This window comes from Peromyscus californicus, unplaced genomic scaffold (assembly GCF_007827085.1).
Source record: "Peromyscus californicus insignis strain IS unplaced genomic scaffold, ASM782708v3 Scaffold_7__1_contigs__length_154581171, whole genome shotgun sequence".
NCBI lineage: Eukaryota > Metazoa > Chordata > Mammalia > Rodentia > Cricetidae > Peromyscus > Peromyscus californicus.
This window is the reverse complement of record NW_026294595.1, coordinates 42,308,819-42,333,961: the sequence shown is the minus strand read 5'-3', so window position 1 is coordinate 42,333,961 and position 25,143 is coordinate 42,308,819. Positions and strand designations below refer to the sequence as shown.

The 25,143-nt window shown below is 40.4% G+C and overlaps 1 protein-coding gene across 1 annotated transcript in view; it reads left to right on the top strand.

Moving 5' to 3' along the window:
* Cobll1 (cordon-bleu WH2 repeat protein like 1) overlaps nt 1-25,143 on the top strand; it is a 156,260-nt gene that overhangs the window by 87,872 nt on the left and 43,245 nt on the right. The window contains 4 exon segments of the mRNA XM_052724404.1: nt 10,960-11,062; nt 11,064-11,149; nt 21,109-21,310; nt 23,786-24,014. Coding sequence (XP_052580364.1) covers nt 10,960-11,062; nt 11,064-11,149; nt 21,109-21,310; nt 23,786-24,014 — 620 coding nt within the window.

Here is a 25,143-nt window from a genome sequence, read left to right as displayed (position 1 = left end):
CACTCTTCCATGGCCTCTGCATCTGCTCCTGCCGCCAGCTTCCTGCCCTGTTTGAGTTCCTACTCTGACTTCCTTTCCCAACTTGCTTCTGGTCTTGGTGTTTCACTGTAGCAATAGAAACCCTAACTAAGACAATTCTTCCTCCACCCCCCACTTCCTCCTCCTTTCTTCTCCCCCTTCTCCTCCCTTCCTCCTCCTGTCTTTTTTTCTTCTTCTGAGACAAGACCTTGCTGTATTATCTAGATCATTGTCAAACTTCTGCCCTAGCCTCTTGGATCGCCACATCCAGCCATGGTAATTTCTAACACATTCAAGGGTTTCCTCTTGAGGATGTTGGATAACACTATTTTGTTCTATACTCGTGTCCTTTATTGGAATTTATTGTTGGGACTTAGGTGCTAATTGGGTAGATGCTTGCTTTGGTGTAGAGAATACCTGCTCTGTACTGGGACAAGAGAGAATGAGAGGGTCCAAGTCCCAACCTCCAGGGGACTTTCATCTGAACACTGAATAACAAACAAGTAAATGCATGAGCAAGATGATTTCTAGTAGTAATAGACATGATGAGGACAATGTCCTGTTGTGAAGGGATATGCTGGGTAGGACTGCGGGTTGGCATCTCTCATTAGAGATCTGGAAATACTTCAAAAAGGAGGTTTTTATTTTTTTTTAATATACCGATTATATATAATAAGGTGTTCACTGTGACATTTTTTACATGTGTATTTGGTATTTTGATCATTCACACACATCTCATTATCACCACCCCCATCCCATTTTCAGGAGAAAATGTTTTATCTAAAGTCAGAATGAGCCCAAGGAATAGGTGATTTACAGTACAGTGCTTGGGAGTGTTTGGGGGTGAGGAAAGTTCTGCAAGGTCCTCAGGTGCGAAGGGACTGCGTCTGCTTCAGAAAGGGAAAGACACCTGTGTGTATTGTATATGAAATAGACACTAGACCTAATAGGAAAACTCAGATTTCCTGGGGCTAGCCCAGATGTCCAGCACACACTTGGAAGGCTGTGAGGTGTGGGTTGCCCTACCCCCGACTCTGCTGGTAACAGCTCTGGAAAAGGAATCTGCCTTTGTAAGGTCTCAGGTGCCGTTGCTCATGATCTGAAACCAAACGAATACATTCCGAGGGGACGTTAAAGCCAATGAAAGGACTCAGGATACATTGTCAGTGCAAGGAAAGACACTGGAGGACCAGAGATCTGAAACAGACTGGTTGACATGTTAGGGAATGATTCTGACTGCTGTGAGCAGAATGGATTTCAAGGGAAAGGAGAGACAGCAGGAGATGTATCAGCACTTGAAATGATGACTGAATTATCCAGATGGTAGCAGAGGATCTGGAGCAAGGAACACAGGTTCAAGATGGGATTTCGACAAAAAGCCTGTGGGATTTGGTAATGGATTGCAAGTAGGTATAAGAGACTAAGAGGAATCAAAATGGGCTTAGGAGTTTTGCTTGTGTTAACTGAAGGGTTAATTGGATTCATTCCCAGAGGTACGGAGAGGTTTGTATAAAAATCGAGATGGGGAAGAAAATAAATGAGTTATGTAAAGTTGGAGGTACACATGGTACATCCAAGTGGGATGATTATAAAATTTCAATGTGATTATGAAATTACAATAAGTAAGAGCTCAATAGATAGGTGAGGATTGCAGATGTGAATTTGAGAGCCATGCACTTGTAGATATCATTAGGGAGTGCCGATGTGAACAGAGACTAGGCAAGTACAGAGAGTGGACACTAGGGTCTCTAACATTGAGAATACAGTAGTGGAGACAGGAGGGACAGCGAAGAAAGAAAACAGTGAATTGTGCCTTCACCAAAAAGCCCGTGGAGAATCCCTGGTAGAGAGATTGAACAGCCGGGAGATGGTGCTTGGAGTGATTGGCTTAGACCCGGGAATGCAGTGAGTGCCCTTGACAAGAGAAATGTCAGCTGAGTCAGTGTGGCGGGTCTCCCTCTGTGGCCTTTCCTTCTTGCTTGTCAAAGCCACTTGGACAGTCATTCTGATGTCAAGTTAGTCTTGCTCTCTACTATTCATGATTCTCCCCAGAGTGCAGTGTTCTGTCCACCATGGGACAAGTTTTCTTTAACTAAATCTGCTCTTCCCTCAGGACACCTAGATGGAGAGACCAGCCCTTATTATATTATGAAGAGGCATAGGTTAGGGGCTCCAGAAACACTGCCAGTTCTGTGAAATGAGGGGCTCACTACCTACACTGGGAGACACATGGTTGATAGCGCTTTGTGCTGGGAGGGTGGAAGCATTGTTACGCTTGGTTTCTGGTGGTGGACTGCACTGATTCAAAGGCTGCTGTCTTGGGTCTTATTTCCAAGCCTTTGTCTTTAATGGTGCAGCTAAATCTGTGAGAACATTATAATTTATTATGCTGTAGCATAATAAAGTACAGGTGATATTCCATTGAACTGAGAAACTTCCCAACGAACAGCCAAAGCTCAGATGATAGTTTCACTTTTTCTTTGAAATACCGGAGACATTTGATTTTAATTCTGTTATTTTGGTACATTTCTGTTTCTTCTTCATCTTTTATGGGTCTCAATTCTGACCGTAACGGAGTTAGGATCATCCTGGACACAGAATTTGGAGGGCTCTAGATCAGATGAAAAGACCAGTGTTAGTTGTAGGATACCAGTGGAAATCTGAGTCAACTGAGGTTTTGGTATTTTAAAAATGTATCATCGGGTGTGATGATTAGTTAGACTGGATTTAAAATTGCCTAAGAAAAGTACTTCTGGGCGTGTCTGTGATGGTGTTTCCAGAAAGGTTTGACTGAGGAGGGAGGATCCACCCTGATTGTGGACAGCACCGTCCTAGAGGCTGAGGACCCAGACAAATTAGTAAGAGAAAAGGAGAAAGTAAGCCGAACACCGGGGTTCATCTCTGACCTTCTTGACTCCATGACTGTGGGCAGACACAATGTGACCAGCCCCTCTGCTGCTACAGTTAGTGCACTACCGTGCCTGCACCAGGATGGACCCCCAGACTTTGAGCCAAAACAAACTCCCGCCTTTCCTTAAGTTGATTCTGCTAGGCGTTTTGCTGCAGAAAAGTAATGTACTGGGTATTTGAAATGATAGCTGTCTTTATGAAAATCATTAAAAAAGATTCAGCTGGTACCAGCACTTGCTGCCTTGCTCATCGGAGTTCAAGCCACAGGACTCACATATTGGAAGGGGAACACTGACTCCTGCAAGTTGGCCTCTGTGGTAGGAATGTTTGTGTCTCCCCACCTCTTTCTAAGTAAATAAATGTGGTTAATTTTTTTGAAATTAAAAATCAATAATTCCACAGTGATTTACTGTGGCATGCTAATTTTAAGGATTAATTTTTCATCTAATCTGGGGATTTTTTTTGTCTCAGATATGTTTTCAGATATTTCTTCTCTTCGTACCTCTTAACACTGAGATTTGCCAAGGGTAGCAGCCCCTTTGAATGGGCACAGGTAACCATACTATATGGCACTGGTAAAGAAGAGCCGCTGTGAAAATTCTTCAGTATTCTTTTTAAAAGGAGTGGGGTACAGCTGGGAATCAACTCAATGATGGAGCACTTTTCTAATTGCTCAGTGTGGTGTATTTGATCCTGAGCATCAAAATCGGTCAGCCAATGGGATGTGGGGCTTCAATGACAGTAACGATCACTTTAAGATTTATGTTTGTTATTTTTGAATTATGTATATGTGTGTATTCTCATGAGTTCAGGTGCCCATAGAGCAAGGAAGAAGAGAGGGCCTGATGCCCTGGAGCTGGAGTTAATGTGGTTGTGAGATGCCAGACATGGATGGGAACCCAACTCAGGTTCTCTGCAAGAGCAACCTGTGCTCTTAACTGCCATACCATCTCTTCAGCTATGAAACTATGATTTATTTCAATGCACTACTGGAAACTAGGGTCTGGGGAGATGCTCAGCAATTAAAGTACCAGCTGGTTACACTTAAAGATTGGGGTTCAGGTCCCCAGAATCATAAATGAAATGCTGAGCAGGCATGGTGGCTTGCCTATAAATCCCAGCTCTGGAAAGCAGAGAGGCAGGGATCCTGAGAACAAGTTGGTTATAAAGATGAGCTGTGGCTGTGAACTCTGCATTTGATTGAGAGGTATTGCCTCAATAATAATGTGGGAGAGTGATGGAGGAATATTCTTGCCATCAACCTTGGGTCTCTGTATGCACCTGCATCTACACTCACACTCACACATGCACACATGCTTGCTTATGTGTGCCACACAAGATAAGTGGTAATAAAGACTCATATTTGTAGACAGTAGTTATTAAATACTTATGTCCCTCTGTCTTCTCTCTCCCCTTTCCCTCCCTATCTTCCTCTTCTCCCTCTCTATTACTAGAATTTTCTGCAGTTAGATAACCTATAATCTATGTTTGACTATTTTTACTTGGCTTGAGTAATATTCAGTTGTCTTGCTGATTCATATCATGTCATCAAAACATTGACACCAGGAGGAGTCAGTAGGTTAAACAAAAAGTATTTGAAATCTTCTGCTGAAAAATGAAAGGTCATGTAAGTTAAAGTGTTGAAGCTATTTAAGATTCAGGCCAAACCCAGGTCGTCTCCTGGTATTCTGCTCACTAGATTAGACTATGGTGGATGGAGTATGTGAACTGGAGAGACACACCCTCACTTTGTGAATGGCTCACATTTGCAGCCAACACTAACTGGCAGGACATGCTCTACCTAGGAAGTCCTACTTTGCCTTCGGGGACTGAGTCACTTTCTCTCCTCTCTGAAGCTCGCTTTGAGCCTCCTCCCCACTCCCACTCCGCCATTTTCAGCTGTGGTCATTGCTCTGGTCTTCAGAGTTAACCGTCTACTTGGTGACCTTTGTGTTGTGTGTCTTTACACTTTCCTTTTTGGATTATCAAGCCTTAGTCTCCCAGGTACTTCCATGTTTAGTTCAAAAATGAGACAAATGCTTTGTTCTTTACGACAATCAAAGGAGACTTGAAGATATTCTTTGTAGCAGTTCTGCGTAGACAGCACTTTCCATTAGCCTGTGGATTGGTCTCTAATTGACTTAGGGCAGTAATTAGAGATGGAGTTTCATCACAGACTCCAACTACCTTAGGATGCAAGATAGCATTCTCACACAGTGTCAAAACTGTGAGAATGTATGTATTGGTGGGGCCAGTAACCAGGGGAGAGCCTGTTCGGGAAGTTTTACTTCTCTAGCCCTTGAAGGGTTGTAGATAGAAAAAGACATGGAAGTGAGGAGAGCAGTACCAATGGACACCAGGAAAGCAACACATGGGGTTGGTTGGGGTAAGCTTTGATCTGTTTGTAATGTAGTGCTGACAGAGGCTTTGGGGATTAGATTGTTAAGAAAGGAGATGTTGAGTTCCAGAGAACTTCAAGACATGTAATTCACAAAAGTGGGGAAAGTTGGAGTCTTTTCTAACTCATTTTTCTACTATTATAAAAGGAATTTTGTAGCTGAAATTTTCCTGTGTCCCACCTGGCCCGTGGTCAGGACAAATCTCTTTCACCTGCCAGTCCTGCAGCTGCTTGGACCCAAGTAAACACACAGAGGCTTATATTAATTAAAACTGCTTGGCCATTAGCTCAAGCCTACCACTGACTAGCTCTTACATTTAAACTAACCCATAATTCTTATTTATGTTTAGCCATGTGGCTTGGTACCTTTTCTCAGTTCTGCCTTCACATCTTGCTTCCTCTATGCCTGGCTGGCGACTCCTGACTCAGCCTTCCTGTTCTTAGAATTCTCTTCTCTGCTTATCCTGCCTATACTATACTTCCGGCCTGGCTACTGGCCAATCGGTATTTTATCTATCAACCAAGTCAGAGCAATACACATTCACAGCATACAGAAAGACATCCCCAGCAGAATTTTTGATCACTATGCTTTCTGATCAGCTTTTGCTTGTGTGTAAGTAGGTTATAATATCTTTGCACTAAGCCATTTGATTGAATCCTCTTATGTTTTTCAGCTGTTTCGCTGAACTCCTTTCTCTTCTCTGTAAAATTTGTATCATAGTTTTCAATTCTAAGAAGTACTATTTTCCTTTGTGGCTCTATTTGTTTTCTCTGCCAGAAATATAATTTCTAGTTATTTCTCATATATTTAGATTTCTTCACCCAAATCCGGTGCATTCATATTTCTTATACTTAACAACCTTTTTCTTCCCAGGAAAGTTAGATTGTCTTGTGGTGACTGTGGGCAGAACTCTGTGCAGGTAACTTTGACCCTTCATCAGACTTTATGATAATTTTGTATGTTCATCAGCCCTGTGGGCCATGTCCTTAGAAAGTCGTATTTGAATCATTCATCTTTAGTTCTCTTGTGCTTATTTGAATTGGGTACGAAATTGTCTGTTATAGGAATAATGTTCGTTATCTATGAGTAGTCAGTTTCTACAGATTAAAATATAGAACAGGGCAGTGTTTTTCTTTATAGAATAAAAAATATATAGTAACCATTTTAAAATTTAATTTTATTGCAAATTAGAAAAGAAGCCTTCCCTAAATATAACATAAATCTGATTATATGGCTAAAAGTTAAAGACTAGTTCTTTAAATAACTTAGTGTACAAAGAACTACTTCTGTCTTTTTACAGTAGTGCTTAAAGATGCTTGGGTTAATAAGTTACAAAATTTGAAAACACTGAGTTGGAGAATGGTATATTTATCTCGTGTGGTTCTTATATTTTCTCAGGAAATGTGAAATTAAAATTTATATTTTTCCTGAAAAGAAATGAATAGTATTCTTTCTTCCAAAGCAATTAGTTTTTAAAAAATTATTTTATATGTAAAATGTTTTGCTGCACATGTACCTTATGCATGCCTGTTGCCCACAGAGACCAGAGAAGTGTGTCACATCTCCTGGAACTAGAATTACAAATGGTTGCTAGCTGCCATGTGCATGCTGGAAATCAGTCTCGGGTCCTTTGGAAGAGCAGCCAGTGCTCTTCATCTTGGAGCCATTTCAAACTTTTAAAGTTAATTTTATTTAAATATTAAAAAAAAACATATATGTCATTAGTTACAGTTCTTTTTTTCACATTTCATTTTTTTTTTAAAGACCACCACACCTTTTGTTTCTGTAGGAATTGTTTTCCAGATGTCCACTGTTTCTTTTTCCAAGTGGCCTCATTGTCCTCTTGACACTGAAAGTATTCATTAGTATAATTACTTGTGAAATTTCATTGGAGCCAATTTGTGATTTATGAAGTAACTATTTGTCACTCTTCTTCTTGTGACAAAATCCCTAGCAAAAGCAATGTAAGGAAGTCTAGTCCATCATGGCTGGGGAGTCATGGCATCTTGGGCAGTCAGAAGAGGGAGGTGATCTTGCAGGCTCCAGCTCTTCTTGCTTTACTTCTTTTATTTGGTTTATGCTCCCAGCTCTTGGGATGGCACCCCCATAGAAGGGTGGGTCTTCCTCCCTCAGGTAAATCTTTCCGGAAGGAAGCACTTTCACAGGCCTACCCACAGGTCTGTCTCTTAGGTAATGCTACACTTGATCTTAGTTTTAGCCCAAACACCAAGAAGTGATTCCTCCTAGGTGATTTTAAATCTATCCATGTTAATTGTGAATATTAACCAATTACATGTTTATCCCTTGTCAATTTGACAATCATACTTTTTAAGCCATAGCCCCACACTCATGGTCTTCAAAGGCTCATGGCTATCTCATAACACAAAAGACATTTAGTTCATCTGTAAGAATCCCCAAAATATTAATAGTTCTACCATTGTCCAAAAGTCCAACATGTCTTATGAGATCCAAGGTAATTTCTTAATTGTAATACCTTATAAACGAAAACCTTTTCAAAGCTCCATTATCATTTCTTCCAATATACAACGGGATAGTATAAATATACACATTCCAAACTAAGGAAAGGTTGTACAAAATCACTAGGAAACTAAGCAGGTAAAACATCCAATCAATCCCCAGCTTCATGTCCAGGTATGGGGCTTGTGATGGTATCCTTGGAGCTGACGCTGACTTGGCCAGACCAGGTCCTTCAGTTCTGCCATCTACAGCATCCATAGCTTCTCACTTAGACTGGCTCCCCACCATCTCTGCAACTTTCCTTAGTGGGCATTCAATGGTTCTGTTGTTCCCAGCATAATGGGGTTCTTCACTGCAGCTTAGGCATCATCTTCACAGTGGAATGCAACAGTATTTCAAAGCAGGGATACTTCAAAGCAGGGAACCTACCTTTGCCTGGTCTCAGCAGCTTCCTGCAACCATGGTGTAAGCCACCATGATCCCATAATTTTTTCATTTTACATGCCTGTAAAACCAGCACCTTGTGGCTGATAGTCCCCCGTTCTGCTGCCAATGCAAGATACAGTCTGGACTCCTCTTCCAGAGCTCTTTTAGCTTTTGTATTCTGTGGCAGGCAAAACTAGGGAAATTACTTTTCCTACGGAATTGTTTATAAGCAGGGAGTCCCTTCAATAGGGGAGGCTGTCCGTGGTATTTTCAATTCTGGATCTCTCTCTTCGAATGAATTTGCATTCCTAAAAGTTGGTGCCTTCCATAGGTGGAGTCTTGCCCTCCGGACATCTTTCCTGTTACCCAGTAAAGAACATAACATTTCTCTTTAATGACACTAATTCATCTCTTAGTGCTATTTTATCTCCTTCAATCTTGTCTGCATCTTTCACCATACTCCAGTTCCTTTCCTTGCTAGACTGCACACTTTTTAATTTCTGCTGCAAGTCTCACATAAACCTCAATGGGTAGATTGAGGAAATACTAGACCACAATCTGAATGTTTTGCTGCCTTGAAAATTGCTCTGCTGAATAACGCAGTCCATTGCTTTCCGCCTCAAGTGTTAGAATGCAGCCAGACTCTGTGGAGAACCCGACAGGAGTGGCCTCTAACCCAGTTCCTGATAGAGTCCTGTTCATCTCAGAAACCTCTCCAGAGCCTGACCTTTCCTGCCTGTATTTCTGCAGGCATTCTGGGCTTCAGAAGTTCTGAATGGCCCATTCAGTGCTGCTCATAGCATTCTTGGGCTTCTCTAGGCTGCAGCTCCCAAGCCTTCCATAGGCTACAGGGCAGTTTTACAGGTCTGTGAACCACAAGGTTAGGTAAGTTACTTTGTGGTTTTTACCATTGCCATGAAGTGGCTGACAAAAGAGCGAAGGGTGTCTTTTGGCTCCCCGTTTGTCAGTGTATTGTACCATGACGAGGAAGTTGTGATATTAGGATTCTAGAGCAGTGCTGAGGGCCGGTGTTCCCTCCCTTTCGCCTTTCTATGCAGGCTGAACCCTAGCCTTCTGGTAGGTGGTGCCTACATTCGGGGTGGATCTTTCCTGCCTTAGTTAAACTTGTCTGAAAATGCCCACTGGGTAATAGCCATGCCCAGATGAGTGTCTTACAGTGAGACAGTTCATTGTTCCATGCTAGGAGGAAGCAGTAGAAAATAGAGTCACTTAAAGCCTTCTTTCTTCTTTCATGGTCTTATAAATTCAGAGGGATGATCCGGTAATCAGGGGAAAATAGGGGAAAAAATGCTAGATTTGGAGATTCAGTTGCCATATGCCTGCATCAGTTCAAAGAAAGAAGTTCTGTGTACGCTTTTGGGAAGGGAGGGTAAACTAAGCTAGACTATAATGGATAGATGAGGCTTATCTGGGTGGAGAAGTAGAGCATACTGGTGTGGAAAGAACAGCAGACTCAGGGGAGCCATTGTGAAGTGTATAGTGCAGTAGTCCATCCTGAGACATTGTTAATGTTGCCACATCAAAGAAGAGAAATGGTATACTTGATTTGATAGAGATGAACATTTACTGAACAGATGAAGGCCAATATAGATTTTATTGTGTCTTTTTAAAGAAGTGTATATTCATTATACATAAATAGCTCTGGGTTTCATAAGGACATTTTCGTACATATATACATATAATGCCATTCTCTCTTTGCCCCCATATCCTTTTCTCTACTCTCTTCCCCCTTCTCCTAGTAGTCAACTTCATTTGCATAGACAGTTGTTTCTACTTTTAGGTCATACAGACAGAAATGATTTTGTATATCTGTATAAAAGCTAGGGTCTACAAATGGGTGAAAGTATGCATTATTTGTCTCTCTGAGTCAGAATTCACTTAATATTAAAATCTTCAGTTGCATCTCAGTTTTATTGAAAGTGACACAATTCCAATCTATAGCTGAATAAAATGCTGTTGTGTGTATATATACCTGCTTCCTTTATGCATTCCTGTTGATGGACACCTAAGGTGATTGCACAGTGTGGCTATTGTGAATAGTGGTGCAGTGACTATCCTTGAAGAAGGATCTCTATGATATGTTGTCTTAAAGTCCTTTAAGTGAATACCTGGGAATGGCATGCTGGGTCAGACAGTCCATTTGTTTTGTTTTTTTCCCCAGAATCTTCATACAGATTTCCAAAGTGGTTTGACTAGTTTACAGTCCTACTTAGTGTTTATAAGGGCTCCTTTTTCTTAGCATCATTAATTGTTATTTTTTTCTTAATGTCCACCATTCTGTGTAGGATGAGATGGGATCTCAGTGTCCTTTTAGATTAGTTATCAGATGGCTAGTGACAAACATTTTTCATGTGTTCATTGGCTATTCATATTTTCATGCCTTTTTAATTAACAAATTACAATTTTCCTGGATGTGAGAATAACCTAAACTTAGGTTTGGGTTTTTTATAAAATTAGGTAATACTAGAAAGCTTCTTTTAAGATATTTTATTTTCTTGCTGGGCGGTGGTGGCGCACGCCTTTAATCCCAGCACTCGGGAAGCAGAGCCAGGCGGATCTCTGTGAGTTTGAGGGCCAGCCTGGGCTACCAAGTGAGTTCCAGGAAAGGCACAAAGCTACACAGAGAAACCCTGTCTCAAAAAACAAAAAAAACAAAACAAACAAACAAAAAGATATTTTATTTCCCTCGGTTTTCTTTTTATTCTAGGAGGAAATCAAAAGCGAAGGCACCACTTCCTCCTGCCGAGACAAAGGGCATGGGTGTCCCTTCGGCCGGGGAGCCTATAGAATCGGCTGCTGTCATCATGGAGGCAAGATGAAAATACGATCGATAAAGACATTGAACTCACAGTGGTCCTGCCTGGAGACATTCTCAAATCTACTACTGTTCATGGCAGGTACGCTGCAGCGGCTGAAATACCAGGCCCCCCACTTTATTCGGCCACCATTGAGGCTCCTGTGACATAGGTTTTCATTTTTTGTCCTCTGACAAAATACGTCTGTTGTCATTCAATTGTTACCTATTTCTTTTTTTTTTGAAAGAAAAAAATATTTTATTGAATTTCTATTTTGCTTCTATGATATATAATATTAATTTTCTTTTTTTTTGTTACCTATTTCTTTAAAGCAAGTGCTAACATAGTAAATCTCTCATGGAGTTTTAATATCAAGGCTATGTATTCTACCAGCTCAGTTTAGTGATTAAGATTTGGAATTTTTACGCATCTCGTTCTTTATTGATGGATGTCCTAATACTCTGTTTGCAAGTCAAGGCTCCAAAGCCAGAGCCTGCAGCCCCCCGGCTGTCCTTCCCTCTCTCCTTCCCTTCTTGTTTCCCCCTTCAGGCTGCTGCTCTAATGTAAGCGTTACTTGGCTTAAAATGTAGCATTTTCTTACTTACCCAAACAAAATAGCTCTATATGCAACATTAGGGATTGTTTTTTCTTTAATTCACTGATTTAATTCCATAAACGTGGGTGCATCAAGTAGAAATAGAAAATCGACCTTAAACTAGCAAGGAACAAAGATCCGATTTAGGAGGCTGATGATGATTTTGAATACTTACAAAAAAAGATGGGAAGATGGAACAAAGCCACTTGTAATTTTCCATTTCGTCCGGACGTGGAAAGTTACATGAACTATAGCCTTGATCTCACTCACTTTTTACCTTCACCCTCGTGGTGTTATCCGGTAGCGTGTGTTAGAATCAGAAGCGTTAGCATGAATGTGCGTGTGTGTGGCCAAAGAAGTAAGCATTGTGTTGGTCATCACATTCTAATAAGATGGCTTTCTGTAACACTCTCATTCAGGATAACCACAGCTTTAGATTAATCAAAATCTTATGTCACACTATAACATTATAAAAATGGATGAAAATAAATTCAGCCTTAGGAAGTAATTCTCAATTATGTCTTACAGTCTCAAATCTTAGTGAGTCTTATTTGTTTTTGTAGTGAAAGTAGTTTTAGGGTTTCTTGTTTCTTCATTGAACCCCATTTGTGAAGTGGCTATCCTTGTGACTATCCTTGGTGGGCTTCTACCTATCCTGCACTCTTCTGGGAAGGAAGTTGCAGTGACCGTCAAATCAGTACTCTGACGTCATAGCATCGATGCCATAAAACAGCGACGGGTATTGATGTAGCTGAGGCAGTACAGCCCACCGGCAGCAGCAGTTCAGTTTTCCCGCTTTTCTCTTAAGGCATACAGGTAAGGCTGGTTTCATCACTGGCACACTTCATCACCGGCATGCCTTTCTTCTGACATGTCCCAGTAATCACACTGGATTGTGGTCTTTTCTGTTTGGGATCTGCTCTTATCCCAGCTCCTTAGACTTGGTTTTGAACCATGGTCTTGCCCACTGAAAATAGTCTCAGACCTTGTACTTGGCACAGTCACTCTGGGAAGCTACATCCTGAGTCCTCTGTCCTGAGAGCTGCTGTGGGATCTCATTGTGTTTAAACTGCCCTATTGCTGAGATGGTAGGCCTCCTTGAGCAGTCTTTTAAACATCTAGGTTTTCTACTTTCTTTTTCTTGACTTCATTTTGTTCCCCCTTTCCTTCTTAGTCTAATTTATGACTGATTTTATGACGCCCTGTCTTCTTCATTTTCCTTGGCTCTGAGTTTTCTTCATATATGACTTAAAGGTTCTGAATCATTTTGCGACGTGTGTTCTTACCAGGACCGTAGAACTTTTCACACCTTTTGCCTTCCAGCTCTTTGGTTTCTCCATTCCTAAAACCTGAGTAATTTTCCATCCATCAACCTTTGTGTGTGTCCGAGCCCAGCTATTGCTGATTGGCGGCATTTGCTTATCCATGAAAATGTCTTGTGCCTGAATTGTTAGGATTAAATAACACATCACATATTGCTAGGATTACATGAAATACTATCACTGCTTGGCATGAATTGGCTCTATTTTTCGTGGTGGGGAGATGATGGGGAGACACCAGCATCAGGTAAGTCCCGTATCACTGAGCTGTACCTTCAAGGTCTCTTCTATAGGGAGCTGATTCTCTTCACCTAGTCTCCTTTTACCGCTCCGCACACAGACCTCTCAGTCTGTGCAACAATGGCAATTCAATACTAAATCAAGGAAGTCCAGACTACCAAGTGCGGAGATTGGAATATGTTGATTTCTCCCCTGAAATTAAGTAAGCTTTTCCTTCCCTACCCTCTTTTATATATCTTAAGCTTTACCACATGACTCTTTGTTCTTCAACAGATACTTTTTTTTAAAACCTCAGTGCCTTTATAAACACCACCCCCAACCCTCTGTAGGACTTACCAGCTGTCAGTTTCTCCAGTTAGCTTATGTAGGCTCAAATGACACTTTATACAAAAACTTCCTGCTATCCCAGAATCACCTGCCTCATCTCACTTCCACCCTCTTGATTCTTCATGCAGTAAGAATATATTGTTTCATCCTGTGCTTTCTATATATTTATCTTAAAAAAAAGCAAAGATGCTTTTTGCCTTTAACCTGTGTGTGTGTGTGTGTGTGTGTGTGTGTGTGTGTGTGTGTGTGTGTGTGCATGTGGAGGCCAGAAGGAAGTGCCAGATCCTCTGGATCTGGGGAACCAAACTTGGGTCCTCTGGAAGAATAGTCTAAACTGTTGAGCTACTCTCTCCAAGTAGAGATCATGGTAGGAATGCCCTAAAAGGAACTGTCTCTAATTTTTTTTAAATTTTGTTTAGGGTTCAAGTTTTGCAAGTTAGAATTTATTTGCTATCAGGTTTTAATGTAGCAGCTTGCTTCTAATAGTCTTACCACCCAAGAGCTAACTGTGTGTGGTCACTTTTATGAGCCTTTCAGTTAGAGGACTAGTGATTATTTGAAATGTTGATGATAGAAAGTCACTGTGTGATTTTGAGTTATGTTGGTATGATTCTGTGATTTTTCTTTGAGCTACTTTTCTAGGTATTTTAGAGTGCAGTATGGGGCTTTTCCCAGTGTAATTTAGAGCACCATAGGAATGTGATGTGAGGAATACTAAGAGTGTGATTAAAACTGTCTCAACAGTTCCAGGTACTGATGAGCCATTATTTTAAAAGGTGTTAATAAGCACAAAAGATGTCCAAATAGTAAAGTATATTCTATTTATCAAAAGTGTTAGCTAATGGGAAGACTTACTGTATCATATCTTTGTAACTGCAAAAGGAAAAAAAAAAAACTTACAAAATCTTATGGAAAAAAAAGAGGCCCCACCGAACTTCAAAGTAGAAAACCCTGCTAGAAATTAGACTTAGCATCATGGCTTACTGTGTGACCTCAAAAACATCAGCTGACCTCTCTGGGGTTTTTGTGTTAAACGACCAGAGAAATTTTACATAAAACATGTGGCCTATTGATACTTTGTCCAGGATCACTGAGAGCAGTTCTGACTGGTACAGGGCAGGTCAGCAGCCAACTGAGAGCATTTACATGGAGTAGAGTGCCACCTATTGGAAGGAAGTAGACTGATAAAAAGGGCAGGCTACACCATTGTGAATCAGTCTATGTTAAAACCAAGTATGGATTCCAGAATTCAGAAGTTCACATTTTTATGTTTTGTTTGTTCTTTTTTTTAATTTGAAAACTGTTAAATAAAACCAGGTGTGTAGTCAGCACCTGGGGACCAGAGGCAGGAGGATGAGAAGTTCAAAGTTATCTTGAACTGAGTAGCAACCTTGTGGCCATCCTGGGCTACGGTGAGACCCTATCTCACAACAAAAAACCACAAGAATTCTTCCAGGCTGGTTTGCTCAGTGCCCGGGGTAGGGTTCCTATTGCTGTGATGGAACACCGTGACCAGAAACAACTTGAAGAGTTAAGGGTGTGTTTGGCTTATGGGTCCCAATCACTGTTCATCCCTGTAGGAAGTCAGGACAGGAACTCAAGCAGGGCAGGAGCCTGGAGTCAAGAGCAGAGGTCATGGAGGGGTGCTGCTTACTGGCTTGCTCCTCATGGCTTGTTCAGCCTCCTTTCTTATAGAACCCAGGACCACCAGCCCAGGCCTGGCTCCACCCCCAATGGGCTGGGCCCTCCCCCATCCATCACTAGTTAAGAAACTGCCTCACAGGCTTGCCTACAGCCGGAGCTTGTGGAGGCCTTTTTTTAATTGAGATTCCTTCCTCAGTGATGACTTTAGCTTGTGTCAAGTTGACATAAAACTAGCCAGCACAGTGAGAATTTCATCCCCTCTCTGTTCCTTTTTAGTTATTTTCCATGCAGCGACCGACCCTGGTCCTCGTCTGTAAATTTCCCTTTGTTGTTGCCATGTTGAGAGCTGGGCTGTGTTTGGAGGAGTCTCTCTGCACTACTCTGTTAGTTTCTAATGACTTCCCGGTTTCTCTGCTCTTCTTCCTCACTTTGGTCTCCTTCTCCAGTTGTTATTCCTACTTCTAGGAGACTTAAGTGTGTACACTTGGACAAACAGTGACAGTTTTGTGACCTTTTCACCTCACCTTTGAAGAAAAGTGTAACATCTCCTCCAAGAATCAATGTAGTACCTCCAGGACTTTTAGTATGAGAAAGGCTCTCCAAGGTACACTCTGATGTTTCTCCTGGTAACTGCAAATTCAGTCAAGTTGATAACAAAGACAAACCTACCACAATGGGGTGTGTGTGTGTGTGTGTGTGTGTGTGTGTGTGTGTGTGTGTGTGTGTGTGTGTTATATTTAGTGGGTATATTCTTTTTTTTTGTTAGATTGTTTCTATTTGGGTGTGATAGTTTGTATCTGTGTGTTGTTAGTGTTGAGACAGGACCTTGATCTCTAGCCCAGGTTGGCTTTGAACTTCCAGTCCTCCTGCCTCAGTTTCTTTAGCTCTAGAATGCACCTTGAAGTTGCAGTAGGTTTCTTCTTAAATCACAGGGTCAGTCTCGAGCTCCACCCCTCTTTTTTCTTTCTTTTTTTTTCCCCCTCAAGACAGAGTTTCCCTGTGTAACAGTCCTAGCTGTCCTGGAACTCACTCTGTAGGACAGGCTGGCCTCGAACTAACGGAGATCTGCCTGCCTCTGCCTCCCAAGTGTTGGGATTAACAGTGTGTGCCACCACTACCCAGCCGGGGGTTTTCTTTTTTAAATTAAAGGCAATTATTTATAATTTACTCCCGAAATGGTATTAAAGGTAAATGATCAGGTAAACCACAGCATAAAATGATGGTTTACAAAGGGGAAAAAAAAGCCTTTTTATTCATCTGTTTTAGTGTTTGATATGAAATCACTTCCCAGTTTAGCAGTGATCTGTTCCAATGTTAGCTGTCTTCAGACCTCGCTGGTTGTGTTAGTCTTCTAGTCTTTCTGGCACAGTTAGCCCTTCCTAACGCCATGATGAGCCGTGTTCGCCATCTTGGATGCACAATAGTTAGCCCTGTTTCATCCTCTGAATATGTTTGGATCTGGAAGGGCTAACACAGCATAGATCTTACTCAGTTGTTGGTGTGCATTCGGAAGGCAGAGACACAATTCAACTCAAAGCAGTTTTGAGGATTTGTTGAAACTGCGTAAGACACATTGTTAGAGACTGGGACAGATTGAAAAGGTCCAGGAAGACTCTTACTTTTTCTTCTGTTGCTGGAAAAGCGTCTATTCACTGATTGTCACGTGTTCGCATTTTCTGGGATGTTCCTGGTAGCGCCCTTTATCCCCGAGTCGTTACTCAGAGCAAGCACCCTTTTGCTTTCAGCTCTCCCAGACTGAATGAAAAGTTATCTAGGCACCCCGTTGGCAAATGGCCTTGTTTAAACATGGGGAGGCTTGGAACTCCACCTGCCCTGTCTTGCACGTGTTGCTGTTCTTGGAGCCCTTTATTGTGTCGTGACCTGTATCTTTTGATCTTCAGCTAGATCTTTAAAACACAGAAATAGAAACTCTAACCATCCGTTATCAAAACCAGGTTAAGATTACTACTGCTCTGTGTCCCAGATACAGAAAGGGTCCCAGAGGATTTAGGAAGGATTTGATGAAGTCTTTGATCTATACGGTAAAATTATAGCACAAAGCAGATGGCCTGTTCTACACCATCCATTTCACCACCGTGGACACTGCCTGGAATCATGAGGATGCTAAACCGTAGCTGGAAACTCTGGATTGGAGAGTGAGAAGATTCTAATCCAAGTGATTGCTGTAGATGCTGTGTATAATACGATTTCCTAAACTTCCTTTGTTTCATTTATAGTGTGGAAATAGCTTTAATGGTAGATAAGAGCTCAAATAAAACAATAGACATGAACTAAAGGTTCAAAAGGTGATTATTTGTTTATTAAAAATAACTTGGAAATCTCATAGAGATTTTTTTTCATGTCAAAGAGAGTTTTCAAAGAAATTTTTTTTTTTACATTAGCTGTTTTAAAATTTTTAAAATATGCCTTCCAGGAAATAATTATGTAAATGTCTGTAAGTATTAATAATAATATAGGAACATTAATAATAGTAACATTGCAACTGGGTAACGTGGTAAATCAGAATTCACAGTGGTCTGGAGATAAGGGGGAGAGGCGGCCAGTGCACACACCAGTGAGGCAGTGGTAACTCAGCACCTGTGCTCCTTTAACTGCTTTGCCACTTTTCTTGGGGTCTCAGATGCTCCTGCCTTGGGCTACAGGAAAATGGCACTTTCCCTGTTGTAATCCATGGCCGAACTTGCTTCCTAACTGCTGTCAGTCACATCAGAGCAGGACAATTATTCCTAAGCCAAAACTGTTGTCTTTGGCAAAAGTACTTTGGCACCCAGTTGGAGAATTCTCATCTATATCTAAGTGCTGGCTTTATTTTCTATGGGAGCAGTATGTGACTAGTGAGTCTATCAGTGACCAAACGATGTAGTGATGTAGCACCTGCTTCAGAGTTTGAGTCCTCTCTGAGAGTGTCTTGGCTCCTGTATGACCAAGCTAGACTGGGATTCCTACCCTTCTGGTGGAGGGAAAGGCTGAGGTGTCTTATTGTCAAATGCCGAGACTTCTCTTATGTATTTTAACCATTCAAACTGGTCTGAAGGTATATTTGGAAAAGATTCTAACTCTCTTTACTGTTGGTGGCACAGCTTTATATAAAACAAGGCTGCCTCACAAATTTGCTGCAGTGTTCAATACATATCTTTTCCTGAAGCATGTGCCTCTCCCTTGAGCAGCTGTTTAACCCGTAAATCAGTCACTGCACATGGATCTTGGTGGTGTTTGGCTTGCTGTGTGTGTATGTGTGTGTGTGTGTGTGTGTGTGTGTGTGTGTGTGTGTGTGTGTGTGTGTGTGTATAACATTGCTCTTCAAGCAGAATTGCCCAGGAGGAAATGGCCATTGGCTGGTCCTCTGAAGTCCTCATGTACCAGCATTGCCTTCATTCTGTGCCTCCATTCAGTTCCTGGGAATGAAGATTGCTCAGCCGGGGTCCTTTGGGAGAGATGACCACATCTAGGTGTGCATGGATCCTAGATGTGGTCTGGGTCAAAATGGCCAGAGCCCCTATCACAATTTCCGAGGAATCTGCAGTCCCCTTGGTGACTTGATGTAATTTCCCAAGTGTCGTATTCTCCCCTCACGTTTCTCCTCTCTCCCCTCAGTATTTAGTCCAGGCCTCCAAACTGGCAACATTCTGGCTTTACAGGTATATGCTAAGTAACCCACGTACATTTTTGCTATAGCCCTCTAACTGTTCTCACAGCCTTTTAAATCTCACTCTATAAAATCTCGGGTCTTTCCCAGAGAAGCCTTTAAAAACACTGTTAGATTATAACTGTCTTTTTTTTTTTTTTTTTTAAGTACTCTGCATCCAGGGCCTTGGAGCCTTGGCATTCCAGGTAGAACTGACATGTGAAATTTCCCCAGCTCACCCGTTCTCTCCAAGTCTCTATTCTAATGCCATTTTCCAATTAAAACATTTCCTCATACCCTCCCCATCCCCAGCATTTAGGAATAAGAGTCTGTGTATTCTTTTTTGTTTATTATCTCTCTAAATCTGGGCTTTGCACACTGTCACGTGCAGTCACTTACTGATTTAGTCATTTATCATGCACTGGAATGCTGCTTGTACATGGGGTAGGGGGCAAAGGGTGCCATTAAAGCTATACCTCTTGTAAGATGGGTGTAGCATAAGGCCCTGGGTTCAATCCACAGGTTGGCGAGAGAGAGGTATAGCTCTTCAATGCATAGAGATTGGAATGTCCTGGGGATGAAACCAAGCAAAATATAGGGGATGGTTTGAAAATCTAGGGAAAGTAGTGGTATGTCAGCTAAGGTCCACATAGTGACAGCTGGCCCTTCAGCTCTCCTCTAGGAGACTGTTTCTCTAAAGACTAAGTCAAAGAGGTCACAGACCTGGAGCTGCAGTTTGGACCGACAGGGGTGAGGCACTGTTGAGCAGGTGTACTGAGTTTGACATGGAAAGCTCAATGGTGAGTTTCCTAGCCTCATTTCCCTGTCAAGCTTCCTGAAAGCTAGTAGCTGGGTTCAAGTTGAATAACTGGAAAATCATTTTTGCCGGCATTTACATTTTCCCAAAAACAAAGAGGGGTGGCCACTCTCAGATTTCCCTAAGCGAAGTCCGTGAAGCTCTACCTCCGCCCATGAAATAAGAAACAGGACTTATGTGTTTTCATGCCTTTGTCTTAAGTGTGAATGGTTCAGAATCACCAGGCATCTGAGGAAAATGTGATACAAAAGATTTTGTAATTTCCTGTTTCTAAAGGGCTGACAATTAAGAAAGACAAGACCACAGTGTTCTGTTAGTGGAAAAGAAAACTGAAAAAAAAGGGGAGCCCCAAGCTCAGAAGTACTCTGAATGCCAAGCTGAGTGTGCAAGAATCCTGTGGAAGTTTTTCTTGCGTAGAGATCAGTCCTGCGTTCTCCTGTGGGCCATTATTTTATGAATTCAGACGTTTACTTCTACTGCTTTACATAAGAGCCCATCAACTTTTTATATCAAGATTCAGATAATAAAAGTATTAAGTTTTGTAGGCCATACAATCTACAGGCCACATCGACCTCAATCTGTCACTACAGCAAAAAAGCAGCCTGGGACATTATATTAACAAGTTATAGCACCAACAAGCATGATGCACCCTAAAAAATCTCAATTTAACAAGCAGAAAATTGAAAGTAGACATAAGGGCACACAGCTGTAATCCTAGCACTAGGGAAGCTGAGGCAGGAGAATCCCAAGGTTGAGGCCTGACTGTGGGTGCACAGTGAGTTGAGGCTAGCCTAGGCTTCTGGCAGATTGTAAGTGGACTATAAAGTATAATTGCTGACACGTGGTCCGGTCTGCCAACTAGAGTGTTAGAGCTTTCAGAACAGGCATGTAACAATGTTTGTACAATGACAGCAGAACCTAGGAAATAATGAATAAGTAGTCTTTGAGTAATGCAAGAACCCACAGGATTTGTTGTAAGTTTGAGGATCCACATATATTTGTTCACTACTATATGATACCCAACACCCATATACATACACACTCATGCACACACACATACTTTAAAACCCAGAAGATTGTATTTTGTTCCATTCGAGCTTGGGAATATAGCCAATTCATGAGCTGAAAGCTGCAAGTTATAATATTGAGGACTGTCTTAAAAACCAAGCGACTATTCTTGGGTAAGGAAGGACTCCTACAATTTATGTGTAAAAAACTTGGCAAATAAAAATATGCAGAGAATCGTTGAACCAATACTAGCCTCTAAGATCTCAAGCCTTCTAACCACTGCCTTTAATCTATGAGGATTTTGTCTTCCTAATTATAAGATTTTTAAGTTGCTCCTACAACTCTTACATCGTGGCCTTGCTTTATGTCTTGAAGACAAACAGGACCAGAGTAGAATTCTCAAAACAGTCAAGTTGCACAGTTGGATAAGTTGGACTCTAAGGACATTGTTCTCCTGTTTTACAGTAAGCCAGTGATGGACTTGCTTGTGTACCTCTGCGCACAGTATCACTTAAACCCATCAAGTCACACAGTTGATTTACTGTCTGCTGAAGAGAATCTCATCAAATTTAAGCCAAACACACCAATAGGAATGCTGGAGGTAGAGAAGGTCATTTTAAAGCCAAAATCTCTGGACAAGAAAAAGCCTGCACCTATAATCCCAGAGGTAAGGATTCTGTCACAGATTTTGATGTTCTTATGGCTGAGAAATTCAGTAAATTTTTTTAGACAATGGTTTCGGTTCATCATAGATGAAATAAAGATTAGATTTTCGGCCTGGCTTTTTAGAATATGGTTATCATATTTTCCTAAACTACTTTGTTTGTTAATCAGCTGGTTATTCATTGGGTCAACGAGAATTGGGGAACAATTTAGATATCAAATTCTCTGAAAATGACGGGATTGGCTAATCAGGATCTGACAGTAATCCATGTGCTATAGTTTTAAGTTATGCTTTGAAATATTTTATATTTAAATGACATTTTAAAAGCCACTGAATATTTATTATCATATTTGACTTCTATGTATTTTGTAAGTCATTAATACAACATACACCTAGATCACAGTTTATTATCTTATATAGTAGCTCATTGTTACTTCTGAGTTACGAACATAACATTTTTTTTACTTTGTAAAATATACAGAATTTTGTGCACTGACTTGAATACATACATTCTTACATTGTCTTCATATTGTTTATAAGCATTTACTAAAAATGTTGACAGATTTCATGATAAAACATTGGCTTTAATAATTGATCTAATGTTAAATATTAATAAGACAGTGGTCTGTCTTCTGTCTAGGTCTAAATTTACCTGCTATATGCACATGTTATTGATCCATATTGGAGCAATTTTATTTATGTAGCAAATAGATTGTCAATCTCAGAAGCACCTCAGTTACATACAGGATTTTAGTTTTGTGAATGAGCATCATTGAGGATCTGAAAACTGTATATTTTGTTTACTGTAGCTACCTATTGCAGAGTTCCATTTTTAATGTGGTTAATCCAGTTATATCAAAATGGGGAAACACTTGAAAGTGTGTAAATAATTTTGGAATTATTAGTATTACATCTAAGTAAGGATGATTTTGATATTCTTTACTATTATGTTAAAGTTAACTGGGGCAATAATAATATAAACAACAAACATCAATGACAATAAGTAGTTAGTATTCACTTACTGATAACTGACCATGTGCTTGGCATGATGCTAGTCTCTTAGTATGGTTGATCTGATTGATCCTGTTAGAGGGATAGTAGTTTTTTAAATACTTTTTTTTCATGCAGCCATTGACAGGCTTTTACAAGACAAGCATTCCTTAAATAAAGGATAACATAAAACATAGAATTATTATTGTGTGTATTTGATAATTTGAAAATAAATACTTTAAGACACAATATAAAAATATTAGTAATACTACATATGAGCCTTTGTTCTTGTTGGATTTAAATCTGCTTAATATTTTGCTCTCAAGAATTTTAGCTGGGCAGTGGTGGCACACACCTTTAATTCTAGCACTTGGAGGCAGAGGCAGGCAGATCTCTGAATTCAAGACCAGTATGGTCTACAGAGCAAGTGCTAGGACAGCCAGGGTTAGAGAGAGAAACCTGTCTCATAAATAAATAAATAAATAAATAAATAAATAAATAAATAAATAAATAAATAAATAAATAAGAAACAACCTTAAAAGAATTTTGAATTTAATTTAATATTATAAAAACAAATTGAGCTAGGCCTGGTGCATGGCTGCAATCCCAGAAACTTAGTAGGCTATGACAGGAGGATCACAAATTCAAGACATATACCCTAGCTATAGATTGAGTTAAAGTCCATCCGGGGCTTAGTGACACTCTATACCAATATGAATATGGAAAAAGGACCAGGGCTATAGCTTAGTAGTCGAACACCTGTCTATCATGAATAAAACTTTAATATTGGAGGACTTTTCTGTCCCGCAAGCCTGTTCCCAAATAACCACATGGAGACTTTTTATTAATTATGAAAGCTTGGCCAATAGCTTAGGCTTGTTTCTAACTAGCTCTTATAACCTAAATTAACTTATTTCTCCTAATTTACTTTCTGCCTCATGGCTTTATTACCTTTACTCTATATGTTCATGCTGTTTCCTCTCTCCCTGGCTGGTGACTTCCCCTTCTTCTTCCCAGTATCCTGTGTGCCTGAAATCTCTGCCTAGCTATTGGCCGTTCAGCTTTTTATTGAACCAATCAGAGTGATACATCTTCACAGTGTTCAAAAAGATTATTCCCCAACACCTTAAGTTCAATCTCCAGGACCATTAAAAAAATCAAAACAAAACAAAAACTGTATTTTTTCTTTTCTAAGAATTTGTTTTAAAATTAGGAAATAGCATTAATGATAAAAAAATTTTACACCAGAAGAAAAGAATGGAAAGAACTATTTGCTGAAGTAATATGAAGCCTTGAGTAGCACATAACACTGGATAGCATTGCACAGAGTTTGTTTTAATAAATAACCTGTGGTATAATGATTTAATTCACATGTTACAGAACAGAGACTTGTGGTGGTCATTTATTCTAGACATTCTAGATGCCTTTGTGGAAATTTTTTTTAGTTAATAAATTATGTTGTAACTGTGGCTTTAATTTACATTTCAGAAAACTGTGAGAGTAGTGATCAACTTTAAGAAAACGCAGAAGACCATAGTGAGAGTTAGTCCCCATGCACCGCTTCAAGATCTTGCTCCCATTATTTGTAGTAAATGTGAGTTTGATCCATTGCATACAGTGTTGTTGAAGGATTATCAAGCTCAGGAGCCCCTGGACTTGACAAAATCTCTTAATGACTTGGGACTGAGAGAGTTATATGCAATGGATATCAGCAGAGGTAAGTGGACTTTTCCCCCACTTAAGTGATGTGTGTGTGTGTGTGTGTGTGTTGTGTGTTGTGTGTAGTGTGTAGTGTGTGTGTTATGTGTAGTGTGTATAGCTAGATGCTCCCAACTTTATAAGGCCAAGGATTTAATGAATCAGTCATGTAGATAGAAGTAAGTACATCCTATTGAGGATAAAAAGAAAAAAATTGAAGAGAAATACGAAAATCAAACCAAGTGTACAATTTAGCTTGATAGCAGTTATTGAAATGGGAAGCAAAGCTAATCGTCTTAGCTGTCATCCCATTTTATATTTTTCTATCAACCCGGGAAGTCTTTTGGTAACTTTGCATTTCTTTTTCCTTTTGGGATTTTTGTTTGTTTGTTTTGTTTTGTTTTTGTGATCAGGTCTCATCAGGATGCCTAGCTTGGGCTTGAGCTTCTGAGCTCAAGGAATCCTCCTGTCTCAGCTGAGTCAGTAGTTTAGGATGACAGGCTTGTTCCACCTTGTCCTGCTTTGGGTAGATTTAAATAAAGTACATATTTATGTACAAGCCCATTGCCGTTCTGATGAAGCAGTAGTTAGTTTATGAAGACGTCATATAGTTTTATATGAGGCTTAGTTATCACTCAAAGTTTGGACATTTTTTGCTGAATTCTTTTCTTAGGTTAGCACACAGAGTAAACTTGCGTATAAAATGAATCATAAATACTTCCCCAAATTTTCTAGATAGCAGAGTTTTCATCCATATAAAGAGGGGATGCATTAAGTTGTGGAGCTCTCAAATGAGGTTGATTTTTTTTTTTTTTCCCCCTGGTGCCTGGTAGATACTCAGTGTGAATCTCTTTCATTCAGGGAAATAAGGGTTTAGTGGAGGAGACAGTTAATGCACACTGCTCAGAGAATTTCAGACATTGTTGAGGGTGTGGTAGAGTGTAATCCCCCGACTACTGTTTGGAGTCAGTGCTGTTGGGTAATTAATGGACACATTGTCACCGGCCTTTCCTTTACTTCCTCTTGCTGTAGCCCCCTCTGTTACTGCCTTCCATAAGTCATCTTTCCAAGGTAAGACACATGAACCAGCAGAAACTGTAAATTATAACACGAATGGGGAGGATGAAAATTGAGATCCTAATCTTATT